This window comes from Jaculus jaculus, chromosome 17 (genome assembly GCF_020740685.1).
Source record: "Jaculus jaculus isolate mJacJac1 chromosome 17, mJacJac1.mat.Y.cur, whole genome shotgun sequence".
Lineage (NCBI taxonomy): Eukaryota > Metazoa > Chordata > Mammalia > Rodentia > Dipodidae > Jaculus > Jaculus jaculus.
Genome location: NC_059118.1, coordinates 67244135 through 67269995, shown reverse-complemented (window position 1 = coordinate 67269995; position 25861 = coordinate 67244135). Strand labels below are relative to the sequence as shown.

The 25861-nt window shown below is 44.1% G+C and overlaps 1 protein-coding gene across 1 annotated transcript in view; it reads right to left on the bottom strand.

Annotated features, from left to right (window-relative positions):
- Positions 1–13210, bottom strand: part of Mylk4 (myosin light chain kinase family member 4) — a 97183-nt gene extending 83973 nt beyond the window's left edge. Inside the window, exons 1-2 of the mRNA XM_045136378.1 lie at positions 13125–13210; positions 6258–6531 (exon numbers count right to left, since the gene is read on the bottom strand). Of these exons, the coding sequence (XP_044992313.1) occupies positions 6258–6531; positions 13125–13210 (360 nt within the window). The remainder of the gene's footprint in view (positions 1–6257; positions 6532–13124) is intronic.
- Between the last annotated feature and the right edge of the window lie 12651 nt (positions 13211–25861).

Here is a 25861-nt window from a genome sequence, read left to right as displayed (position 1 = left end):
CAAAAGGAAAGACACGATGGCCTCGTGTGACAGATCTGAGACAGGTGCAGGGCGGAGAGAGATCTGCCGGCCACAGCTTATGCTGGCATGCGTGCTTTCATCCCCAGTTCAAGGACTAGTAGCTGCGTTGTAACCGCCATCAGCTGCCCAGGCTGGGCTGCTGCCAGCCCGGGGAGCTTTCTCCTGCTCCTCATCCCACAAAGAATGGGAGTGAGGGAATGCAACCCCCAAAATCACAAATCCTCTGCCCTGAGCCATGCTAATTTGAGATCTACAAACAGCCATCTGAGCATTGCTGATGGTACAGGTTCATAGCAGCTGTCAGGAAATGCCATCTGCTGTTAAAACTACCAACTCAGTCAAAATAGGGGAACCCATACTTTACTCCAACCCATGCTAGCCTTTTGTACATCCTGCTAATATATGCTTTGTTTTGTTTGTGCATTGAGTCACTGTAGCAGGTATTTAAACATTCTGGGGACTGTCCCATGTCTTCTTGGGCCGCTCTTATCTTCTCTCCACTGGTTGGGAATATGGAAGAATTAAAACCTAGGTTTTCTTTATTATTTGTGAGATATAGCCTCAGGTAGCCCAGGCTAGCATCAAATTGTGTAGCCATGAATGGCCCCGTATTTCTGATCCTCTTGCCTCTACCTCCCAAGTGTTAGGATAACAGGTTGTGCCACCATAAATGGTTCATAGAGTGCTGGGGTCCAAACTCATGGCTTTGTGTATACTAGGCAGACATTCTACCAACCGACTACATCTCAACGTCCTGAATACTGTTTTTTAAAAAGAACTATCCTTTACTAAAGAAAGTGTGAAAACACAAATCAAGTCAGGATCAGCAGAAATTCAGAAATAATCCTCTTAGAAGTCACATAGGCATAGTTGTGGAATTGTGGTCCACAGAGACAGCTGTTTGTAGGACCATCCATACCACTGTCCCTGAGTTTTAGACTTGGGACTGTGCCTTCAGAGTAGATGACAGGAAATGAGGGGCAGACTCAGAGGTGGTGGAAACCAAGGAACAAAGAGGAGATTAAGGCTGGGCTTGGTGGTGCACATCTTTAACCCCAGTGTTTTGGAGGCAGAGGTAGGAGGAGAGGTGTGAGTTCAAGACTAGCCTGGCACTACAGAGGGAGTGCCAAGTCAGCCTGGGCTAGAGTGAGAGGCTCTACCTTGAAAAACCTTAAAAGAAAAAATCTGTTAAAAAAAATTGGAAATGAACATATACCATCTTGTGTATAAAATGCAGGGGGAAGGGCTAGAGAGACTTCTCAGTGGTTAAGGCACTTGTCTACAAAGCCCAGCAACCTGGAGTCAATTCCCCATGTAAAGCAGATCCAGCAGGTGGCATGTGCATCTGGAGTTCATCTGCAATGGCTAAAGGCCCTGGTGTGCGCTCTCTCTCTCTCTCTCTCTCTCTCTCTCTCTCTCTCTGTCTGTCTGTCTCTATATGCTTGTAACTAATTAAATACATGATAGGGGTACAGGCTGAAGGCATAATTCAGTGGTAGCAAGAGGGAGGCCCCTTGGCTAGCTCCCTAGAGCCCAACAAATAAAAAGCTATTCATTAATTAAATCCCTGGATTTGATTATGTCAACATATAACTAATGATAGTTATAATGCTAGTTATCACTTGAAACTTAATGATATGTACCACAGTGGTTGTTAAGCTCATCATTCAAACATGTCAGAGTAATTGCTGTTTTACTTTTGCTTAACTTCAATACATACACTGAATAGGTCTAGACCTAGTTTATCATGCCATGACTTACCATTATTTGCTGAAAATGTGTTTTTAATTCATCTATTTGTTCAATGTTCATATATGCATAAACTTTTAAAGATATTTTTATTTATTTACTTGTGGAGATGGAGAGAGAGATTGGATGGACATGGCAAACATCTGGCCTGTGCACTGCAGACAAACTCTAAATACCACTTTCTACAGCCAGCTATTCAGGGGTACTGAGGAACTGAACCGAGGACAACAGGCTTTGCGAGCAAGTGTCTTTAACCACTGAGAAACCTGTCCAGCCCAAGGAGATGGGCTGCAGGTTTGGGCTCTGGGAATTGAATCTAGGACCTCATGCATGCTGGGAAAGCTCTCTACCACCAAGTGACATTCCCAAGCAGTGTTTTGATGGAGTGCTACGGAGGCACCTCAGGGGAGGCTGGGGCGAGGGTGTGTGCAGGCCCAGGGTCAAGAGAGTGCGCGCTCCAGGAGCAGGGTGGGTGCAGTCCAGGAGTGAGTGGAAGAGAAGTCAGAAACAGCCTTGTCCAGAGCAAAATCCTGGGGCAAAGCAGTATGTGGAAGTCATACTTGATGTGAGGCAGAAGTGAGGAGTGTGGGATTCTGCTGACTGGTGGAAGGTTCCGTGCCAGGGCAAGGATTTCCCCCCTGTCATTGAGAAACAGCTGTGTCTGAACTCACAGCTTTTGTATGGAAGGAAAGAAAGAAAAAAGTAGTTGGGGGGAAGGGATCTCAGTTGTAGCTTTACTCTTGGGGCAGTTTGCCTGGGATGAGTGACCATCACTTCTTATCAATTACTGGATCCTTGCTTAATTCAGGAGGAGCCTATGCCATCCTTCATAGTTTTGAGTTGTGGCATGGAAAAGAGGGGAAAAATGGGAGCAAAGTCTATGGCATGAGGAGCTAAATATCCCTCTTTAAGAAATAAAACTTGAGGGCTGGAGAGATGGCTTACTGGCTAAGGAGCTTGCTTGCAAAGCCTAAGGTCCCAGGTTCGATTCCCCAGTGCCCATGTAAAGCCACATGCACTGTGGTGATATATCTGGAGTTCATTTGCAGTAGCAAGGGCCCTGCTGCATGTGCTCTCTCGTTCTCTCTCTCTTCTCCCCTCTCTTTGCAAATAAATTTTTAAAAAATAAATGTTAAAATTCAACAGGATATGTTGAACAGCCTTTGGAATATAGCAGAATGAAAGAAAGATATTAGAAAACAGTAAAAAAGAAATTAAGAAAAATTAAAGAAACAAAGTTAAGATTATAAAAATGAAGTGTCATAAGTAGGAAGAAGTAGAACATATAGTATTTAATAATTGAACCATCAAAGTAGAGGAAAAGGACTAGTGAGAAAGTTTAGCAGTTAAGGTGTTTGCTTGAGAAGCCTAAGAATGCATGTTCAAATCTCCAGGTCCCATGTAAACCAGACGCAATGTCACACATGCACACAAGGAGGCGCACGTGTCTGGAGTACATCTGCATTGGCTGAATGTTCTGATGCGCCCATTCTCTCTCTCTCTCTCTCTCTCTCTCTCTCTCTCTCTCAGATAAATTTTAAAAAGTAGAGCAAGTGAAAGATAGCTTAAAATAAACTCAGTAAAAGAAAAATAAATGAAAACTTAAAGTTCTGGTTAAGAGCAGGAAAAGAAAAGAAAAGAATCCGTGTTTCAATGAACTCTTTTAACAAATACAGGTTATTAGATTTATATGTGTTTTTGCTGTTCTTCAGACTGGAGAGTAGATAAAGTCACTTTTAGAAAGTTGCTTCAAGCTTCCAGAACAAAGCTTGCATGTTCCCAGAGGGTCTGAGATGCAGAGCAAATTCTTTTCAGCACGGTCAGGGAAAGTTTCTATGATTACAGTCCTCGTCTCCCCAGAGAAAAAAGAGTCAAGAAAGGAAAGGGAAGAAGGTGAGAAACTTGACAGGCATTTTTCAACAGTCCCTGGAGAGCAGGGTGGCACAGCAAGCGGAGGCTGTGGGCTGTGGGCCCAGCACAAGATGGAGACAGACACGCCCGCACGGCGGAAGCCACCTGAGCTTCTGGGATGGCTTCCCTCCCCGCTTCCTGGCAGGTCTGCTCACTGTTCCGCACCCACATGCTAGGCTTTGGCTGTCATAGAAAGAACCCATCCATTCTGCACATGGCCAGCAAGGGACAGAGAAATTTATTGCTAACACCTCCAAGCCCTGCTCCATTTACAAACCAAAACCTGAATGGGACACATGGCACTCCTTGCCACTCACTTCCACTGTGGCACGGGAGCCAGAAGGCCAAGGTCACAAGAGGAAATATGGTTTCGGGCTCTCTGCAGACTCAGCACTCGCTCTCTTTCTCTCAGCAGTCAGGAGCAAGGTAACCTCTTTTGCAGGTAGCCAGGTGGGACACACGCCCAAAAGAACCGAGATGCCGCACTGCCCCGTGAGACTGGAAGAGAGCTTCAGTCTGATTCAAGGTAGCCGTGAAGGGCAGCTTGCTCTCCCTTATCGCTACGCTCTCTTAAAATGAACCTTTCACAATTTACCTTTATTTGCGTCAATATTTTTCAGTTCTTTGCTAATTGTAGACAAGAATTTGAGCACCACTGGCTTGGGAACTTCTAAGCCCATCCAGGGCCCACAGAGACATCATTGGCTGTCACCCTATAACAGTGTCCTAAAGATATGGAACATCCAAATTATGGACTTCTAACATTTTAAAACAGTTGGTAATCATAAATGCAATTCTTCCCAAGAATTTTTATGGTCCAACTCACCATTATCTCACTCCTTTGAGACAGTTACCTACTTTAAAAATGATATCACAGGACTAGAGAGATGGCTTAGCCTAAGGACCCATGTTCAACTCTCCAGATCACACACAGGCCAGATACACAGGTGACGCAGACACACAGGGTCACACATGCCCACAAGATGACGCATGCATATGGAGTCTGATTGCAGTGGCTGGAGGCCCTGCATGTCAGTTCTCTCTCTTTTGCTCTACTATGCACGCTCTCTCTTTCATAAGAAATATAAAGAAAATGATATCACATAAGTGGGGTGTGGTGGTGTACACCCATAAACCTAGCACTTAGGAGGTGGAGCAGAAGGATCAGAAATTCAAGGGCATCTTTGGTTACATAGCAAGTTCAAGGCCAGCCTGAGTCTTATCTCAAAAACACAAACAAGCAAAAAATCATATCACAGAACTTGGAGAAAAACTATACTTGACAAAAAATCAAATTCATATAAACTATTAGTTGATCTCAGTCATGCAATATCATGTCCTTTTTACTGTGCCCTAAAGAAATTTCATGAGCAGAAATAAAAATCCCTAGTTTTCTTTGTTTGCACTATTATTGGCCCTGACGAGAATGTCTTTCATAGCTCACTGAAATCTTGCCTATGGAAATTTCTTGTTCTATATATACACCTGTAGTTCTAGAGGGAGGCTGAGGTAAAATGGCTCAGGAGTTCAAGACCAGCCTGGGAAACAGACTCCATCTCAAAGAAAGGGAGAGAGAGAGAAAAAAAAAAAAATAGTAACTCCTAAGGAAAGAAGTTTAAGTCTCAAAAAAAAAATTCACTGTAATGAACCCATAGCACATACGAAGGGGGGCCCTTAGTGAGATGGGTGGGGGAGAGGAGCCTAAGAGGGTATGAGAATATGACCAATTGCACTTAGCTCATTCAATGAAGTCCTCAGTGAAAAGTATCTGACTTATCTCTTCTCTATAGTATATGCTATTATTCTTTACTCATTCAAAATAAAATAGCTCTTAGGCCTTCTGTGCATAACATCTGAGTTTCATGGTCTTGTGTGTTGTTAGGAACACCAGGAAGGGTGGGGCACACCCTAATCTCTGCACTGGAGAGGCAGAGGCAGAAGGAGACAAGTGCTGGAGACCAGGCTGAGCCACATAAGAATCCCAGACCAGCTTGAGCTGAGTCTTCAGGAAATTAGAAACTTGTTTCTTTCAATTTTGCCTCCTGTGGTGGGTTGGAATATTAAGCCTCATTTTGAAGCCTCATTTTAAGTATTTGAAATGCTTCATTTTAAAGAATTCTTCCAAGGGTTCTTCCACAAGCTGTGTGTGTGTGTGTGTGTGTGTGTGTGTGTGTATCAGAGGCAAATATACATATATATTCACATAAACAGGTATGTATGTATTTATGTATGTATGTATGTATTTGGTTGAGGGGTGCTGAGATGGAATCCAGGATGTCTAGCATGCTGAGTGCGCCCTCTACATCCCAAGCCACCACGAACTCACTCACTAACTCCTAACCCACTGCAGGTACAATTCATGTCTCAAAAGCCCCCTAATTAGAAGCCAAACTCAATCACGCAGCTTACATACAATTCTCATCAAGTTGGAATAGACTGTGCCTGCTCCTCAGCTTTCCTGAGTTCCACACACAAGGGACAGCTCAGAACTTGAAGAGGGTCACATAATGACACCGCCCACAAGAGAAGACAGGTAGAGCTCAAGTTCAGGGGACAGAACCAGCACACACCATTACCTCGTTGTCTCCAGACTTGGAACTCAGCACGCTGGAATTTTCTTCGAGAAAACACTTCACCTTTTCCACATCCTCCATGCACTGGAAGAGGGCCATGTTCTCCAGTGGGCTGCTGCTGCTGCAACACGAGCTGATTCCCTCCAGCCTCTTCGCTTTTAACATCTTGGTGGTGAGTCCCATGAAGCTACTGTCCGCAGAGTGGTGCTCAACTCTGTGCGTCTCTGATTTGTAAATCACGACACAGTCGTGACTTGTCAGGGCTCCGTTCTCTTGACTATAAAGAAAGAAAACCAGGAAGGCTCTGGTCACTGATTCACTATTGACTTCTTTGGAGGAAATGGTCACTGAGAATGTGGAAGTGTCTTCTATTAAAACTGGATAAGGATCCAAAATTAGAGAGAGAAAAGCTAAAGTTCATATTGAAACTTTCCATTGTTGAAACTTTAAAGGGAAAAAAAATTTTTTTTTCTACTTTTCCTCCACAAAAGCAAATAGGAGGAAACACCCCAGGTGCTGGGTGCGGTGGTGCACACCTCTAATCCCATCATTTAGAAGGCAGAGGTAGATGATTGCCATGAGTTTGAGGTCACCCTGAGACTACAAAGTCAGCCTGGGCTAGAGTGATACCCTACCTCAGAAAATAAAAAAAAGCAAAGCATCTCAGGAGGATATATATACCTTTCTCTTTACATTAAACAAGACATAGTCTGAGAGAGTAAAACATCCCCAAATATATTAATTTGCCATAATTCAAGTTGATTATTCAGAGAAACAGACATATTCTACAGACCCTAGGATGGTGATGAAAACCGGTCCTTTTATAAAAGAAAATGTACACCCATCCACAATAGTAAGCAGTAAATGTGGGAAAAGGCATTTCCACCTGAGGAACCCCTTCCATGCCTGGGAAAGACAAGCCCACAGGAAGAGGAGATGGGGGGGTCCGGCAGCTGCCCTGACTCAGATGTCAAGGTGGCTGCTACCCAAGACTCCATCTGCGCCCTGACTGAGGGCTTCTAGACATGGCCCACCTCCCTCCATTGGGCAGCTCACCTCTGTCCTTCTACACACTGCCCACCTCCCTCCACCTGGCCAGCTCACCTCTGTCCTTCTACACACTGCCCACCTTCCTCCACCTGGCCAGCTCACCTCTGTCCTTCTACACACTGCCCACCTCCCTCTACTGGCCAGCTCACCTCTGTCCTTCTACACACTGCCCACATCACTCTACCTGGCCAGCTCACCTCTGTCCTTCTACACACTGCCCACCTTCCTCCACCTGGCCAGCTCACCTCTGTCCTTCTACACACTGCCCACCTCCCTCTACTGGCCAGCTCACCTCTGTCCTTCTACACACTGCCCACATCACTCTACCTGGCCAGCTCACCTCTGTCCTTCTACACACTGCCCACCTTCCTCCACCTGGCCAGCTCACCTCTGTCCTTCTACACACTGCCCACCTCCCTCCACTGGCCAGCTCACCTCTGTCCTTCTACACACTGCCCACATCACTCTACCTGGCCAGCTCACCTTTGTCCTTCTACACACTGCCCACCTCCCTCCACTGGGCAGCTCACCTCTGTCCTTCTACACACTGCCCACCTCCCTCCACCTGGCCAGCTCACCTCTGTCCTTCTACACACTGCCCACCTCCCTCCACCTGGCCAGCTCTCCTCTGTCCTTCTACACACTGCCCACATCACTCCACCTGGCCAGCTCACCTTTGTCCTTCTACACACTGCCCACCTCCTTCCACTGGGCAGCTCACCTCTGTCCTTCTACACACTGCCCACCTCCCTCCACCTGGCCAGCTCACCTCTGTCCTTCTACACACTGCCCACCTCCCTCCACCTGGCCAGCTCACCTCTGTCCTTCTACACACTGCCCACCTCCCTCCACCTGGGCAGCTCTCCTCTGTCCTTCTACACACTGCCCACCTCCCTCACTGGGCAGCTCACCTCTGTCCTTCTACACACTGCCCACATCACTCTACCTGGCCAGCTCACCTTTGTCCTTCTACACAGTGCCCACCTCCCTCCACCTGGCCAGCTCACCTCTGTCCTTCTACACACTGCCCACCTCCCTCTACTGGCCAGCTCACCTCTGTCCTTCTACACACTGCCCACCTCCCTCCACGGGACAGCTCTCCTCTGTCCTTCTACACACTGCCCACCTCCCTCACTGGGCAGCTCACTTTTGCCCCCTGGGCGCACTGTGGGCGATGTGTCGCTAACTCTTTCAGTCTCATACTTCTGTGCCTCAAGCAGGGGGTAAATATTGTGTGTTCCTTTGCTGATTATGTGTCCATTGACTTTTGTTCATACACTAAAAATCTTACTAAGCTGCAGAGGGAAAGAGGCGAAATAAAATTTCCCTGAAATCTCAGCTGGTTTAAATACAGAACATGACTGGACTGGGTTTCAGGGTTTGCTCCACACATTCTCATGAGACGGGCTTTTCTAGCAAGGACTTTCTCCTGCGTCCTTGCCAATGTTCGTTCGTTCTATCATCTATCTATCTATCTATCTATCTATCTATCTATCTATCTATCTATCTATCTCAGAATGTGTTTCCACTAGAACAATTCTCTGTGTATACCATTTTTTTCTTCTGTTCTGAGGATCAAACCCAGTTACCCACGCACATACTAGGTAAATATTCTACCATTGTGCCATACCTCCAGGCCCTTTAACTAAATCTTCAAATGCTTGGTATTCATTTTTTTAAAGAATGTCATTTCTACATGTGAAAAATGCACCCAGACACTTTTCTCTTCATCTCTACTGACAATTCTGTTATGAGTTCAGAGTCCTTGTGTTTCCTCAGAAACGCTTTTCATATAGGCTAGGTAATGTACACTCAATAATGGCGCTTTGATTCTGGACGCACAAATGCATATATATCTACATATATCTACACAGTACTTGATGATATAAGGAGAGAGATGAAAGATTTCTTTGAATATGTGGTCTCCTATGACTAATGCCTGAGACCCCCGATAGAAGTAGTTAAAACTTGCTTCTTTTTCTCAACTTAAAAACCATCAGTAATTCTCCAAGTCAAATATTACCTTTCATTTTTGTAACTCACATGGTAAAATAATATATTAGAATTGCAAAGCATTTCAAATTAAATGCTCTACAAAATTCTACATAGCATCTAAACAGCTCACATTCAAATAAATCAAAATGCAACTCTACAGATATATTATAGACCATTTGTTACAAGCTTGTGAACTTCTGTGAAAAAATGTTAACATTAAAATAAAAAATGGATACATGGATGTTCAAAGGCAAACTACAATTAGAATATGATATTGAACTGTAGTAAATTCTAAAGTAGATTAGGAAGCCACATAAAATTGACACAGAAAACAAAAGCTTAGGTTCAAGATAAAAATTATTTTGCAAAAAATATTAAACATCACACTCTACCTGAAATTTAGTGGTTTAGTGCAACTTGTTATTTAGGGTAACATAAAGAGAAAGAGGAGAGCTGAGAGGTCACAACAATAAGCAAGAGGGTTACCATCTGCAGGAGGACATCCTGAGCCGCTCTGAGACTAGAGGACACGTTCTTGCAGGTAGAGGGAGTCTGCAGGATTCCGACTGACTGCAGAACTCTGGGAAGAGTCTTCACTCTCAGTCAGGAGAGGGCTCTCCAAGGCACTGTCTACCATGGAAGGAGGTATCCTCTCTTGCGAATGCCACTTTGAGCCCCTGTTTAAACTAATATGGTCCTTGATCTCATGTTGCTCAGCTGTCACTTTCTTAGTCAGATGGGGAAGAATATTAATTTTAGACACCAGGCTTTTCAAGGCCGATGGCTCCATTTCAGAGGTCAGGTAAGGAGAGGACAAGCTGGGAACACTGGATGAAATATCACCTTCACCCTCCCCTCTCACTATGTGGCAATACCTTCAGAACTCTGAGGCTGGATTTGTTATGGTGATCACCCCCCACCCCAGACTCATCTCAGCACCTCTAGCCACCAGGAGTCCCAGTGCAGAAACCCCACAGCTGCATGCACACTCACTGGCCATTAGGAACATAACCAACTGTGACATCAGGCTTTTAACAGCATTTCACAAGTTTGGTTTAATTTTCTCAATCCTGAGAGGTATTTGAAATGTCCCCAACTCTTCACAGCTTTATGCAAAGGTCAAAGGTGCAGATATCCAAGTCCATACAAAGAACAGGGGTGATTTTGGTTATGAACTCCCTGTATGAGCAATACTATGACTGCCCCAGGTAACTGTGGCAACCACCATTTCCAGACTCTTAACATGCCTAGATTTATTTATGTGGCATAAAACCTTAGTTACTTAAATACTGAAAATGTCACAGGTGACCCTGCAATGCCTCAGGGCCTCGCCACTCATTGTTTCCTGTTTGTAGCTTTTGCTAAGCATTCTATACATATTTCTGGGACCAGCTTCTAGCTCCTCTGCTTTTCAAAAGTCATTTGTTTTTAATTTAGATGAGTATATTCTATGCAGAACAAAAGTAGACATTTTTCCATTTTAAGTATTTCCATTCTAGCAAAAATTTTTATATGACTTATTTGTATGTGTATGTGTGGGTGTGGCACCTCAGGGTCTCTTGTCACTGCAAACAAATACCTGCCTGGCTTTTTATGGGTGGCTGTAAAACTGAACCTGTTGGCAGCTGGGCAAGAAAGCTGAGCCGTCTTCCTACTCAAACCTGTCTCTGAAAAATAGAAATGTTGATATTTTTTGAGGATTCCAAAGTGTTGTTCTTCAGAAAGAATAACTAACCAGACATACATATTTATAAAGGATAAATTCTCAACTATGTAGTATGAAGAGACTGAATTGACTTCAGGTTACCAATTTTTGTAAATGCGACTAATTTGCATAAAAGTACTGATAAACACAAGTCCCCTCTAATAGAGGAAAATGCATAGGACCACATCCCCCATCAAAATGCAAAATCATAATTCTCATCTCCTCAGCAACTGGCCACAGGCATTAGAGAGCCAAAGCCAGCGAAGCCAAAGGCCAGAAAATACATTGCTGTTAACAAAACCCAGTAGTTTTCCTTGTATTTCTGACATTGCTTTTCCATTGCAGAATCCCATGCCTGCTTCCACATGACACTTGAAGCCATCAGGATGGGTGCCAGGTTGGATGTGGGGCATGAGACACCAAACCAGGATGCTTTGAAAACCACTTCTGGGCTTAGCAGTTAAGGCACTTGCCTGTGAAACTATGGACCCATGTTCTACTCTCCAGGTCCCATGTAAGTCAGACGCACAAGGTGACACATGCACACAAGGTGGCTCATGTATCTGGAGTCGGGAGGTGAAACTCTGGTGTGCCAATTCTCTCTCTCTCCTCCTCCTTTTCTCTTTTCCCTCTCTCTCTCACTCATAAAGGCACATGCCACCACACTTCCTGTGTGCTTGAGGGTCGAGTTGATGAGAAATGAGATGGAGAAGGCCAGGGGTGGAGGAGCAAAGATAGGGAATAGTCTAGAGTTCAGGTAATGGACATCATGGAGCTCATTAAACATGCAAACTCAACGAGCGATGGTGAGGGAAATCTGGGGTTCGAGAGAAGGATGTAGGTTGCAGATATAAATTCGGACATCATTCACAGACACTCCCATGCACAAATGTATTCAACACATTTGCCGTGTGAGCTCAAGTTCCCAGAGAACAGCAGCACATGCTCAGACGCCCTACAAGGCTGACTGATAGGACTGCCGTGATTTCAGAAAGATCAAATGTGGCAGGTTCAGAGACAGATTATCTGTAGCTACACTTAGCCCCTTAAGAGCCATGGACTGCCGACCTCTGTGTTTAACCTGTCTGACTTTCTGACTTTCCTCTTCTGGAGTGTACTAACAGACCAATAGCTTCCGCCAACCCAGAGGGTGAGAATGTCCCCAGACACATCTGAAGCCTAGAGCAGAGACCTCCCTGCCCGGCTGTGACCACCCTCCTGATGTTGCCACCAGCGCATTTGAAAAGTGCCTGGGTTTGTGGTAATCTTTTGTTCCGTAACTATAAAACCTTCATGGAAGTCAGGCGTGGTGGCACACGTCTTTAATCCCAGCACTCGGAAGGCAGAGGAAGGAGGATCACTGTGAATTCAAGGCCACCCTGAGTCTACATAGTGAATTCTGGGTCAGCCTGTACTAAAGTGAAACCCTACCTCAAAAAAACAGAAATAAAAAACCACCTTCATGGAACTGTTTACATATTGGAACATGGAATTTGGGGTAACTAAAATCTGTTTCCATGTGATGGCCACTCATATTTGGCGTCAGAGTAAACTGTGTCTTGTATTATTTCCTTTGAGGTAAGAATTGTGTGTTTTGCATTGAAAGTTGATGAATTCATGTATTTTTCCTTTGATATAAAAAGTAAATTGAAGGAAACTATGATGTTGTCTTCTAAAATTTAGTGACAACAGTCCAATTCTGCTATGTCAGTCACACTGTTCCCTATTTGATGGTTTGGGGAAACCAGGTATTAGAATCACACTTCCGTGGTCAGTCTGTATCCATTAAATATGCTGAATGTTCCAAAGAGTCCCAGGGGAAAAAAAAAAAAAAAGAAAACATGATGTAAGCTTACGAGCAAACAGGCCCATCAATACCTTTGCTGCACTTCTATGACATTGTGCAGGTATGCATGCCCAGCAAACATGGGATAATCACAGGGACAGCAACAAGGAAAATAACCTTCCGCAGAGCCGTGGTGAAAGCCGGGCTGGCCCTTCCCGGGCATTTCCAGTCACTGACGGAGGGTCGCTGCTGGGGGTGGGGGAAGCACTGAGCCCCACTACACTGCGGACGGGTCTCTCCCACTCGGCTTCAAGCCGGGCTGGAAAATGCTAACCACCCTTGTTTCTGCTCAGCTTTCTGAACGTTGCGGAACAACAAGGCCTCTTCTGCACGCAGAACCAGAGCAGGCGTCACAGGCATCGATGTGCAAATGGAAGCCCTGCACCCCGTTACCCACATGCCATCACAACTGCACTTTCTTCCCCATGCAGCCCAGTGAGCATGGCCTAACAGCAAGGACTGACTCACTGCACTCCAGCACAGCCCAAATGTCCACTCTCCATGGGCCTGTCAGGAAAATTAGAAGGCCAGCCATGGGCTTGGAGAAAATTTTCCCTATCACATACTTGACAAAGGACTTGTCTGCAGAAGATATGTCAAACTCTAACAATGTGATACTAGGATGAAAAGCATCCCAATTCTAAATCGGTGATTCGAATAAACATCTTACCAAAAGGATACCCAAGTGGTTACAAAACACTTAGATACTCAAAATCAGTCACCAGGGAGAGGCAGTGAGACCACAACCAAGAACTTGTTATACCTAGGAGAGGAGTGATTGTCCAAGACAAAAACAGAGGAAAGCAAATGGGGCTGAGACAGGGAGAAAGGAGAACCCTCACCAGACAGACAGGCAGGAATGGAAAACAGTACAAATGTTTGGGTGGGGGGCCATCTAGCAACTTCCCAGAGCTACTTTCCGGACTGGGCAGATGGCTGTGTGGATAAGGTGCTTTCTCCATGCCAGCATGAGGATCTGACTTCCGATCCCCGATCCCATGTAAGGCCAGAAGTTGTAATCCCAAAGTGCTCAGGCCCGCTAACCGGCCAATGCAGGGGTGAACAACAAAATAAGAGACCCTGTCTGAAATGAGGCAGAAGGGGGGACCAACCCCCAAAGCCATCCTCTGACCTTCATAATGCACCATGCACACAGGAAAACACAACTCCCCAAAACAAACAAACAAAGAGGCAAAGTCATTATTCTCCACGGGCCCAGCAGTTCTTCCCCCAGGTATGGCACCCAAGAGAAAAGAAAGCACACGAATGTGAAAACCTTGCACGTGCACATGCACGTTCTTAGATGTAGCTCACACAACCGCCACAGTGCGGAACAGTGCCCATGGGTGAGGTGAGTGGGAAAATAGACTCTGATATATGCATACAAACGGAATACTATTCAGCACAAAGAAGGAACAAACATTGATGTTGCCTACAATACAAATGAACTAAAACATGGTGCTCAGTGAAAAAAAGAGCATAGGACAAAGATGGCATGCTGTATGACTCTGTCTGTATGAGGTGTGCAGAAAAGGCAAGCCCTTCACCACAGACAGCAGAGTGGTGGCTCTCTGGAGATAGAAGCCAACGGGGATTAACTGCAAACAGAATCTCACTGGATGAGGCACTGGGGTGATGATTACATAATTCACTACATTTCTTAAAACAGCCCTGAACTATACACTTAAAATGGGTGAATTATGATCTGTAAACTACACTTCAATAATGTCACTGAGAAAAAAGAAAAGTACTTGTTGATATGATTAATAAAAGCAAGTGTGTTTAAAAAAAGAAAAGAAAAGTACGAGAGGCCAATTTGGGCCAGGTGTCTAATGTAACCACGGCCAGGATCCAGACAGACATAAATCACGTCCCACGCCCCTGGGGTGCCCGAGCCAAAGGAAAAGGAGACGGAGAGGCAGAGTCTCCTGCTTTTCTTCCACAAAGTCCATGTGACACAATGTTTTGTAATGAATAGAAACAATCACGGTGACTAACATGCACTTGGTTTGTATCCCTTCTGACCCGCTTGGAGAGAGGGTATTTTGAAGGAGCGTCACAATGTTATAGCGTCCAGGCTTGTTTACAGCTCCATTTGATACAAGCCCTTCACAAGTTCCAAGTGACAGTGAGTAAGTTGATAGATATTTTGTAACAAAAAACGCAGAGTCAAAACCTTCCATGATGCTGTGGGCATGGCTCAGTGGTAGGAGACCCCTTGCCATCACGTGTGAGGTCCTGAGCTCATGTCCCATGCCACAAAAACAAACTCCTATGCCTTTTGCCCCTTTTACTGTTTAAAACAAAGTGATTATAAAACTGCAAAAATTACAGGTAGGATATTTAAAAATAATTTCAAAAACATTAATTTTTTGTTACTTTTATAGTAGTTGCTCTTCTAATTATACACCACTTGACCCTATGGTAGGATGTAAACATATGCCAGCGAGTTAATGCATTATTTAGAAAACAGAGCATGATGTTTCAATAGAATCAAAGTACATTATGCAAATAATGCTATGCATAGATAAATCCAGAAATGAATGTCCAAGGTCATATATGACCTTCATATTATTGCTTTGACAAAGTTCTTTTCCTGAGCTGGAGAGCTAGTTTAGTGGTTAAGACACTTGCCAGTGAAGCCTAAGGACCAAGGTTTAATTCCCCAGTACCCACGTAAGCCAGCTATAGGAGGTGGCACACATATCTCAAGTTTGCAGTGGCTAGAGGCCCTGGTGTGCCCATTCTGTCTGTCTGTCTGTCTCTTTCTTTCTCTGTCTCTTTCTCTCTCAAATAAAGAAAGAAAATATTTTTTAATTTTTTTTTCCTTTACTTCAACCTTTTTATGACAACTTACTTCAGGGCTAAGGATGTGGGAACACTTGCTTAGTATGCACAAGATCCTGAGATTGATCCCCAGCACTATACAAATAGATTTAATTTTTTAAGCATTAAAACCTGCAGAGAACCTACAATGATAGTACACTGAATAATTACACACTTTTTACATATATTGACAAAATGTTAGTTTTCTACAGTTGCCATTTGTCTCTTCTTTCGGAAAGCTGCAGTGTGCATGATAGCTTACCCATGAGTGCACAAGCAGACATCTTCTCAGAAGAAGACATTCTTGCATAACAGACTCATCAAAAATCATATAGTATGCAGCCTATTTTTAATAAACTTTGTATCTATTTTTTTAAAAATCATATAGTATATATTTGTTATCATGCCTTTTTAAACCCCATCTTTCTTCTTTTATTCCTCATGACACTGATATCTTTGAAAACACCAAAGTGCCTCATAAAATATATAAATTTGAATTACCTAATTGTAACTTCATGTCTGGAACCTGGTTATACCTGCAGAGGGGAACCCTCAGAACAGCCCAACTGGTGGCACATGACATCAACTTCTGTCATTATTAGTAAAGATAAATTTGGTGATTCCTCTCTTATATATACACATATGCAAATAAATATCTAAAAATTAAAATAACAATAATAAATTGGTGATCTGATTATGGCAGGGTAAGTCAGATTTCTTCAACGTAAAGTTATCTTATTCTCTTCACTAATCATGGGAGTGTGAGGGTTTGCTAGCCTCCAGCAACACACTGCCTTCTTAGGTGTCCCTAAGAATCGGTCATTAGCACGGTGATTATGAAGTGAAGCCTTTCTAACCTTAATGCTTCTTCCGCACTTACTAGTGGTCTTCTTCTAGAAAGAGCTCCTGTTCTAAAGCTGAGTTCCTCCCATTTTAGTGTCAATATGAAGCTGAAGATTTTTATTATTATTATTATTATTATTATTATTATTTGGTTCTTTGAGGTAGGGTCTCACTCTAGCCTGGACTATGTAGTCTCAGGGAGGCCTCGAACTCACGGCGATCCACCGATCTCTGTCTCCCAAGTGCTGGGATTAAAGGCGTGTGCCATCACACCCGGCAAAGCTGAAGATTTTTTAAAATGAACATTAATACTCCCTACATTCTTCAGTTTGTTGCTCAAATGGACCCCAACTTGTCCGATGGAAGCAAGTACCTTCTAGTTCTTTGGATGTTCTGTTAATATATTTTTATTTATTTATGAGAGAGAAGGTATGAGCATGATGCCAGGGCCTCCTGCCACTGCAAACAAACTCCAGACACTTTACATGGGTAATGGGTGTCAAACCCAGGCCATCAGGCTTTATAAGCAAGGTCCTTTAACTCCTGCACCATTTCTCCAACCCAAATGGGAATGAGCATACCAGCGCCCAGTGTCTCTGCAAACAAGCTCCAGAGGCATGCACCACTTTGTGCCTCTGGCTTTACGTGGGTCCTGGGGAATTGAACCTGGGTCATCGGATCTTGCAGGCAAGTGCCTTTAACCATTCAGCCAACTCCCCAGCTTCCATGACTATCTTTTGAGTATTTCTTTACTTTCTCAACTTTTCCACCCTATTTCAGGAGTGGAGCCCTGGGTCCTCTTGGGAAGGAAGGCATGCAGAAACTAACACCTGGCCACTGGAAAGCCCTTTGCCACACAGTGTCCTCACTCCCAGGCCCTTCCATGAAAGGAGCTGAATTCAACCACCAGCTAATTCTCAGGCATTTCTAAGTCCATCCCAACTATGAGGTTCTTTCTGCCCCCCCCCATACATAGCTCCCTCCCATCTGTTCTTTAAGCTGAAATACGAACAAAATAAAATGCTTGCTGCCATGTAAAACTCACATTACTGTTGTCACTATGCCTGCTAAGCAAGTGGAGGGAGTGTGAAAGGGTTGTGCCCATTTGCAAAACCCCCACCTGCAGCAGAAATTGTCACTGCCACATTGCAGGAGCCAGAAGAACAGCATATGTATGCTGGCATGCTGAGGGATGCTTTTCTACCTTCTAAATTGGAAGAGACTTTTAGAGCTGGAAGCTCATGATAGGAACAAGGCATGAAATTACAGCCATGCAAACTCAAGTCATGCTGTCTGGCAAGCTCCTCCAGGAGGGCCAAGCTCAGGGGAGAGATTTTCCATTGCATTAGGGCTACATGAGCAGCTAATGGAGCCAAGTGGAAACCTCACCCAATTGTTGGGTCATGTTATATACTATGAGAGGTAAGAGTTATGTTTTTAGGTAGCAAGTAAATCGGGTCATTGTGGAATGTTCATAATAAATTACTTTTCATTTTAACCCCCAAAATGCCACTTAAATAAGATGGAAAATGCCATAATAAAGATAGTGGGCTAGATCCCTTGAAAAGCCTGCCAGCCTGGGTTCTATTCCCCAGTATTCCCATAAAGCCAGAGGCACAAAGTGGTGCATGTGGATGGAGTTTGTTTGCGACAGCAAGAGGCCTTGGCGCACCCCCATCCTGTCTCTTTCAAGTAAATAAATAAAAATATTCAAAACAGGCTGGAGAGACGGCTTAGTGGTTAAGGCACTTGCCTGCAAAGCCTAAGGACCCAGGTTTGATTCTCCAGGTCCTAGGTAAGCCAGATACACATGGTGGTGCATGCATTTGGAGTTCATTTGCAGTGGCTAGAAGCCATTGTGTGCCCACTCTCTTTCTCTCTCTCTCTCTCCCTCCCTCCCTCTCTCTGTCTCAAATAAATAAAAATAAATGAGAAAAAAATTAATTAAATAAAAGCCAGACATGGTGGCACACACCTTTAATCCCAGAACTCAGGAGGCAGAGGTAGGAGGATCACCATGAATTCAAGGCCACCCTGAGAGTACAGAGTAAATTCCAAGTCAGCCTGGGCTACAGCGAGACCCTACCTCAAAAAACAAACAAACAAATATATATACATACATACATACGTGCACTAGCCTAGTGGGAAACTTGTCAGAGAGCCCAGGTTTGAACTTGAGATTCATTAGCTGTGTAAGCTCAGCATAGTTGCTTGGTCTTCCTGAGCCTCTGTTGCTCTCAGCTGTTAATGGGGTAATAACATTCACCTCACAGAGATGATGGGTAAGACAGGAGGCAACAATACTGGACACATTAGAGGGATGTGACACATGGCCTTAATGATTAGTATTGGTATTAATATTGCTAAATCTCAAAAAATAGAGATAGCAGCTGAAAAACCTAATCTAGACTTTAGAGAACAAAAATATCCCTGAGTGTCTCAATTTCATGACTCCACAGTGCAAGATTACTGTTAGAAAACACATAAAACTGGGTTGGAGAGATTGCTCAGTAACTAAAAGTGCTCCCTTGCAAAGCCTGTCTGCCTGGTTTTGATTCACCAGGATCCACATAAAACCAGTTGCACGAGGTGGCACATGTATCTGGAGTTTGTTTGTAGTAGCAGGAGGTCCTAGAGAGCCCATTATCAGTCTCTTTCTGCTCACTCTCTCTCTCTCTCCCTCTCTATCTCTCCATCTTTTCCTCTCTTCCCCTGCTCAAATATATAAAAAAAATTTACAAAAGAAAATGATGAGCCGGGCGTGGTGGCACACGCCTTTAATCCCAGCACTCGGGAGGCAGAGGTAGGATGATCACCATGAGTTTGAGGCCACCCTGAGGCTACATAGTGTATTCTAGGTCAGCCTGAGCTAGAGTGAGACCCTACCTCGAAAAACCAAAAAATAAATAAATAAAAGAAAGAAAATGATGATCACCCATGAGTGAGGCCATCATCCATCACTAGAATATCACTGGCACCTCCAACCAAACCCACCTTTTTACCTCCCTTGAATGAACTACTAATTTGAATCTTTTGAAAACATTTTATTTTTTATTTATTTGTGTGAGAGAGAAAAAGGCACATAGAGGGAGAGAACAGTCGTGCCAGAGCCCCCAGCCACTGCAAATGAACTCCAGACACATGTGCTACCTCGTGCATCTGAATTATATGGGTACTGGGGAGTTTAACCTGAGGCTTCACAGGCAAGTGTCTTAGCCACTAAACCATCTCTCCAACCCCTAATTTTAATCTTTTAATAATTGCTTTGCTTTTCTCTACAGATTTATCAACGACATGTGCATCCTACACATATAACTTTGTTCTGCCAAAAAAGTGTCCACACTTTTTGTTTTCTGTCATTTTCCTGTTACACTTTGATTCATTATATTTTATGTATAACTGTGTCTGCTAATTTTCCTTATTATGTAATAGTCCATTGTATAACACAAACTTCATGCATTGATGAGTGGGGTAGTTTGATTCAGGTATCCCCTATAAACTTAGGTGTTCTGAATGCTAAGTTCACAGCTGATAGAGTTTGGGGAATTAATGCCTCCTGGAGGCAGTGTATTGTTGGGGGCTGGCTTATGAGTATTAATGTTCCCTTGCCAGTGTTTAGCACACTCTCCTATTGCTATTGTCCACTTTATGTTGGCCACAGGGTGATGTCCATCCTCTGCTCATGCCATCATTTTCCCCTGCACAATGAAGCTTCCCCTTGAATCCATCCATAAGCCAAAATAAACTTTTTATCCCACAAGAGGCTCTTGGTCAGGTGGTTTCTGCCAGCAATGAGACCTGACTGCAACAGTATCGTTGGTCCCAGAGGAGTAAGATTGCTGATAGACACATGACTACCTGGCTTTGGCCTTTTGGAACTGACTTTCAAGAGGACCGTGGAAGGATTTGAAACTTTGGCCTAAGAGACCCTTTGCAGTGCTACAAGTATAGCTTGATGGACTATTGGTCAGAGTTGAAAGACCTGAATGCAGTAAGAACTATGGACTGTGAGGTTTGGCTTGTGAGGGTGAGAAGGAGCTTTGCCTTAGGCTGGAAGCAGTTTGTGTGAAAGGCTTGCTGTTATGGCCCTGTCCTGAGAAGTTGTACAGGGTTGCATTGCCTAGAAATGGACTGATGTGAGCAGAAGGGCATGACACAGAAATTAAATCTTTGAGCCGAAACTTCTGCCTATTCAGCTGGAACTGTATGAGAGATCACAACCTTTGAGATTGGGACAGCTGACCTGCACTGAGGCAATATGAAGAATGTAGACTCTTTTGAAGGGATCTGAGTGCTTAAGGAGTGTGCTGTTCTTCAAAGTCTGCTTTATTCCATCCTGGATTAACAAATTGGCACCATACATGGTATTGTGGAGTATAGGAAATGTTGGAAAAAGGGTCATTGAATTTGCAACATGGTCTTGAGTTTTGGAAACAGCCATGGGCAGTGTGAAGCAAGTTTGCTGGATACCTGCATGGATATACCCATGGACCATGCAGATGAACCGTGGGTTGCAGTGGAGACCCAGTGGAGATGCTGGGACCACGAGATGGCTGCTAAGGAAAGCTGCAAGCCCCAATGAAATTTTCCAGGACTGTGAGTAGCCTAGCTGGAGGGGCAGAATTGGAACTCCAGAGAATTGTTGCTGGTTAGAATTATCAGACTTGGAGATTTGTCACTGGCTAGAGTTGTTGGACTTGGAGCTACGCAGTTTGATGTCTACCCCTGTTTAAATCTTGTATTGGCTGAACATTTCTTTGTTATACCCAGTGCCATCTTTTGCAGTGTGTTTATTCTGTACCATTATGCGGTTTGGGGTGGATATTTTGGTATTATAACTCAGTTAAAAGACCTTGGATTATGGGGATGTTTGAACATCATTAGGATTGACAAAAACTATAGGGACTTTTAAAGTTGGACTGAATGCTCACAGCAGGTGCTCCCTCTGCTGCAAGAGCCGAGCTGGGGCACGTGGGTGCTGTGGGCCTTCCAGACCCTGAAGTACTGCCCAGAACACCCAGTTCCCTTGACACGTCTGCTGGTCTAATGGCCTTCTGCCTCTCATCAAATCCAGTTCAGCAAAGGAGAAGGAACCAGCCTCATTTCACGGTCCACCCGCACCTTCTCTTCTTTCCTCAACTCAAGACCCATCTTTCTACACTGCCTCTTGTTTTTAAGTTTTTCTTCCTACTGTCATCCTCTATTCTTCCCAGATGATTGTCTTGCTCTGACATCTGAAAAAGGTGGTTTGTGTTTTTTCCTGAAAACGTTCTCTATCTCCAGAACAACAGCGAGCCCTCCTCGGCCTTGCGCCTGGCTCCGTGCCCGGCCAGGTGGTTTGCCCGGGGGAACCAGCTCAATGAATTCTCCTCACACACGAGAGCTACGTGCTTGTTTCACCAGTGGTTTGCACTCAGGTACATCCCACTGCGTGTGAGGCTCAGCGCCTGGCACCGAGGGGGTAAGGGGCAGAACTCTACCCTCTGGCGGAGCTTGGCAGGAGGAGTGGAAACAGATATGAAACTGGCCACTGGGGCACTGCCAGGTACCTGCTGTAAAAGGCAGACAGGGTCAGATAAACATATGACAAAGGACACCAAGATAGCCTGGGGCCAGGGAGAGGCTAACCAGAACACATCTATGCTGGAAGGTGAATGATACCCAGACACAGTGAAGGCTGGAAGACACTGGGGTGAGGGACATGATATGCAAGGTGGGGAGTTGAGTGAGGATATGAAAAATGTCTTCAGTATTTTTATTATTATTTGATAATCAGTAAACAATATTATTATTATTACGTAATTATTATTATTATGCCAGCTTTATTATTAAACAACGGCTGCTGACCAAGGCAAAAAAAACCCATATGATATTAAAAAGGTACCTTTTTCTAATCAAGCTTTGTTTTTTAAGTCAGGAAGTAAAGTAGAATGTTGTCAAATTCCAAGTAAAATTATGTTTCATGGTATAACAAGTCCTGCTCTTTCCAATGCCATTGTACTCAGTATTAGAACTAAACAGACAAAAGCAGTATTCTGGTACCAAGTGGATGTCCTGCAATTCAAGTCTGACACTAACCTGCTCAGATGAAGTACATATGTCCTCCACACAGTGGCTCCCACCTTAGACAAAGCCAGAAGTCTCTGCACTACGAAGGGACCCAGTACAATATGAGGCTCTACAACTCCCTTCAGCTTGATAATTCATGAGGACGGCTTAGAGAACTCACTGAAAGAAACTAGAGCAATTAAAGTTTACTATGAAGGAGACACATGGGGTGTGTTGGTTAATTACTTAAATACAATAATTGACACAATTTACAAAGAGGAAAAGGGTCATTTGGCTCAGTGTTGGAGGTTTCTAGTCGGGATCAGTTGCTCATATTTCTTTGATGGACAGAGGACGCAGAGGAGGGAGATGCTCATTTCATTGCCCCTGAGAAACGAGAGAAACAGAAAGGGGCTGCCCTCAAGAACATTCCCCCAATGGCTAACTTCCTCCCACTATGCCCATCTCCTAAAGCTTCCACCGCCACTCAACAGTGCTGCAGGCTGGCAAATAGGCCTTTAACACATGGACCTGTGCGGTCACTCCAGATCCAAATTACAGCCCTGAGGCTCAGGAGGGTCTAGACACACAGCCCTCGCACCTCACTGGGTTCACCACCAGGAAGCTCCACTCAGTTTTTATTGGAGGTTTATCCTGTAGGCAAAATTCAAAAACAGAAACAAAAACAAAAATTACTGTCCATGTGATTTGAGTAGATCTCCAGCACACTTTCCATTCCCAGGAAGAGGGCCAGCCTTTGGACAAGCCCCTTGATCACTGGGAGTTGCCTCATTAGCATAACAAAGGCATCTCATCACTCAGGAAATCCCAAGGGATTCTGAAGATGTTGCCAGCTGGTAAAAAATCAGATTAAAAAAATTATTATACAAGTGAAACTGGCTAGTAGCCAGGCATAAACAACTCCAGTACTCCTTGATACTGTTTTGCAGAAGACACCTCTAGAACCTCCCAGAAACAGGCAAAACATGGGCTGTCCCTCGCTTAGTATGAACAGGAGGATTTACTCTGCTAAGGACCTCTTCCGTCCCAAGCTCAGCACTCCACAGAGCATGTCACCTAGGCTGAGGCATGGTGACCAGGATGCCAGTGCTTAACCTTGGACCTTCCCCTTCTTGCCATCTAGCGTCTCCTCCCTCTTCCCAGAAACTGCCAACAAATTGCAGGCAAAACTTTTGGGAATCTTCCTCCCCACCACCACTACATTCTTGTCAGCTGGCCTCCAATAAAAGTTTTCACTTAGCAGAAGCCTGGTGCCATAGTGTTGGTGCCAACGTGCATGAGGCAGCAAGCAGCCATCACATGTATCAGCTGAAAATCACTTGAATCTAGTATGAGGTCATAACCATGAAAGAAACTAATATAAATCCATGCATATCTTATATACTAATGGAGGACAATGAGAAAATAGAATTAAAAGGTCCTCATTGAAACTCAGAATGTCTTAGGAGAAAGCTGTTAGGGACTGTGGCATACAATGCAGACAGAAGTCCAGACAGAAAGCATGAGCCTTGGTAGAGAAGAGGAAACCAAGAACAGCAGATGAATCCAGGGGAAACTCTGAGGATGGTGATGACAGAAGGTGGCAGGAATGCTGGTCATGACCATGAGGGCTCAAGATAACGCACTAGGAGGGTCTCAGAGCACCTGTGTCAGGCACTGCAGCCAGAGTGACACTCGCTGTGGTCACTGAACTTCTAGGTCTGTTCCGGTCACTACTGAGCCTCTGACTCTGAGGAAGGACACAGCTCAAAGTAGGTGTTCAAGGGTAGCCAAAGACAATCAGTGAGGTCGTGAAAGGAAATCTGCCTTGGTTTTTGCTTTACACAGATTTCCTGTGGCCTTAGGAGACTTTACATGTACTTGTGTTTATGCTGATCTGCAGCTAAACTTAATTTCAATTAGACAAAAAAGCAAACTAAGGAGTGATTGTTTTTTTAAGGTTCTCACTGGTACAGTTTATTTTTCTACCATCACCATCTAGTGGAGAAAATCTTGAACTTCTGTCAGCTGGAGCTAAGGTTCAAAAGAAAAGAATGTACTGTATGCCAGACATTATATTACTTTCACACTTTTAAGTTCATTCAATTCTCAGAGCAGACGGTGAGCTTGACAGTATTCTTGCTTTACGTTGGGAAACTGGGTCTGGGAAATAGTTTTGCTTAAGAACACACTGGGACCCACTCAAATGAATTCAGTCTAGTGCATCCAAGGACCTCACCTCTACTCTTGTTTGTGGCTTCAGCAACTAAATAAATACGCATACATGTAGAATGTTCTTTGATTCGTATTCTTCCTTATTTATATATGTGAACAAAGTACATATACAAAATTAAGGTGAAGTTAGGACATCCTTAGCCTCACAATGCATGCTCTGAATGTGCAAGGTCCTGGGTTTAATTCACAATACAAAACAAAAAAAGGAAAAAGAAGGGGCCACTCAAAAACTGGGCCACCTCTCTTCACCCCAGAAGTCCATCCTTTGAGTCAACCATCTTGTTCCTTTTTTTGTTTTGTTTTGCTTGGTTTTTATTTTTATTTTTATTTTTTTTAAAAGGTAGAGTCTCATTCTAGCCCAGGCTGGCCTGGAACTCTCTCTGTAGTCCCAAGCTGGCCCCGAACTCATAGGGATCCTTCTACTCTGCCTCCCGAGTACATATTCTTAAAGCATATTCTCATGCTTTAAGTATGTAACAGTATTTGAAGTTCCTTTTCCTAGTAGCTATTCCAGTTTACATCAGAGATCAAGATCATCAAACCTTCAGGGCGAATTTAAAACTTCTCTGTCTAGTAACTCTCAACAATATGCTGCCGTGTGGTAGATTAAATAAAAATCCCATATTTGTCAAGTTTCAGAAAAATCTTCATTCTCCCTTAATTCTTTACTGCCTGGGCAACTTCGGTGAGTGCATATATTCACAGGAAACAGTAACGCAAAGACGTAGAGTAACACTTAAGTTTTTGGTGTTTTTCTAATGTGCCCATTATCTATCCCTGACTGCAACATAATTTTTTAGGCTGCCTGCCATGATCTAATTGTTATGGGGACAGAATGCATGCTGGCTTCCAGTTTGCAATTATTACATAGCAGCTGATACGTAAACTTCTCTTAAGCGAGTTCTTTTTTGCGGGGAATTTATTTGACGACTTCTAAATTGGACGTTTTTTCCCCACCTGTGTAGTGGTTCCTTTCATGTCTTTTCCCCAGCTTTCCTGGCGCGTTTTGGACATTTGGCCCCACTTCCCTCGCATGTCATAGGGCCCTCCCGTCTCCGC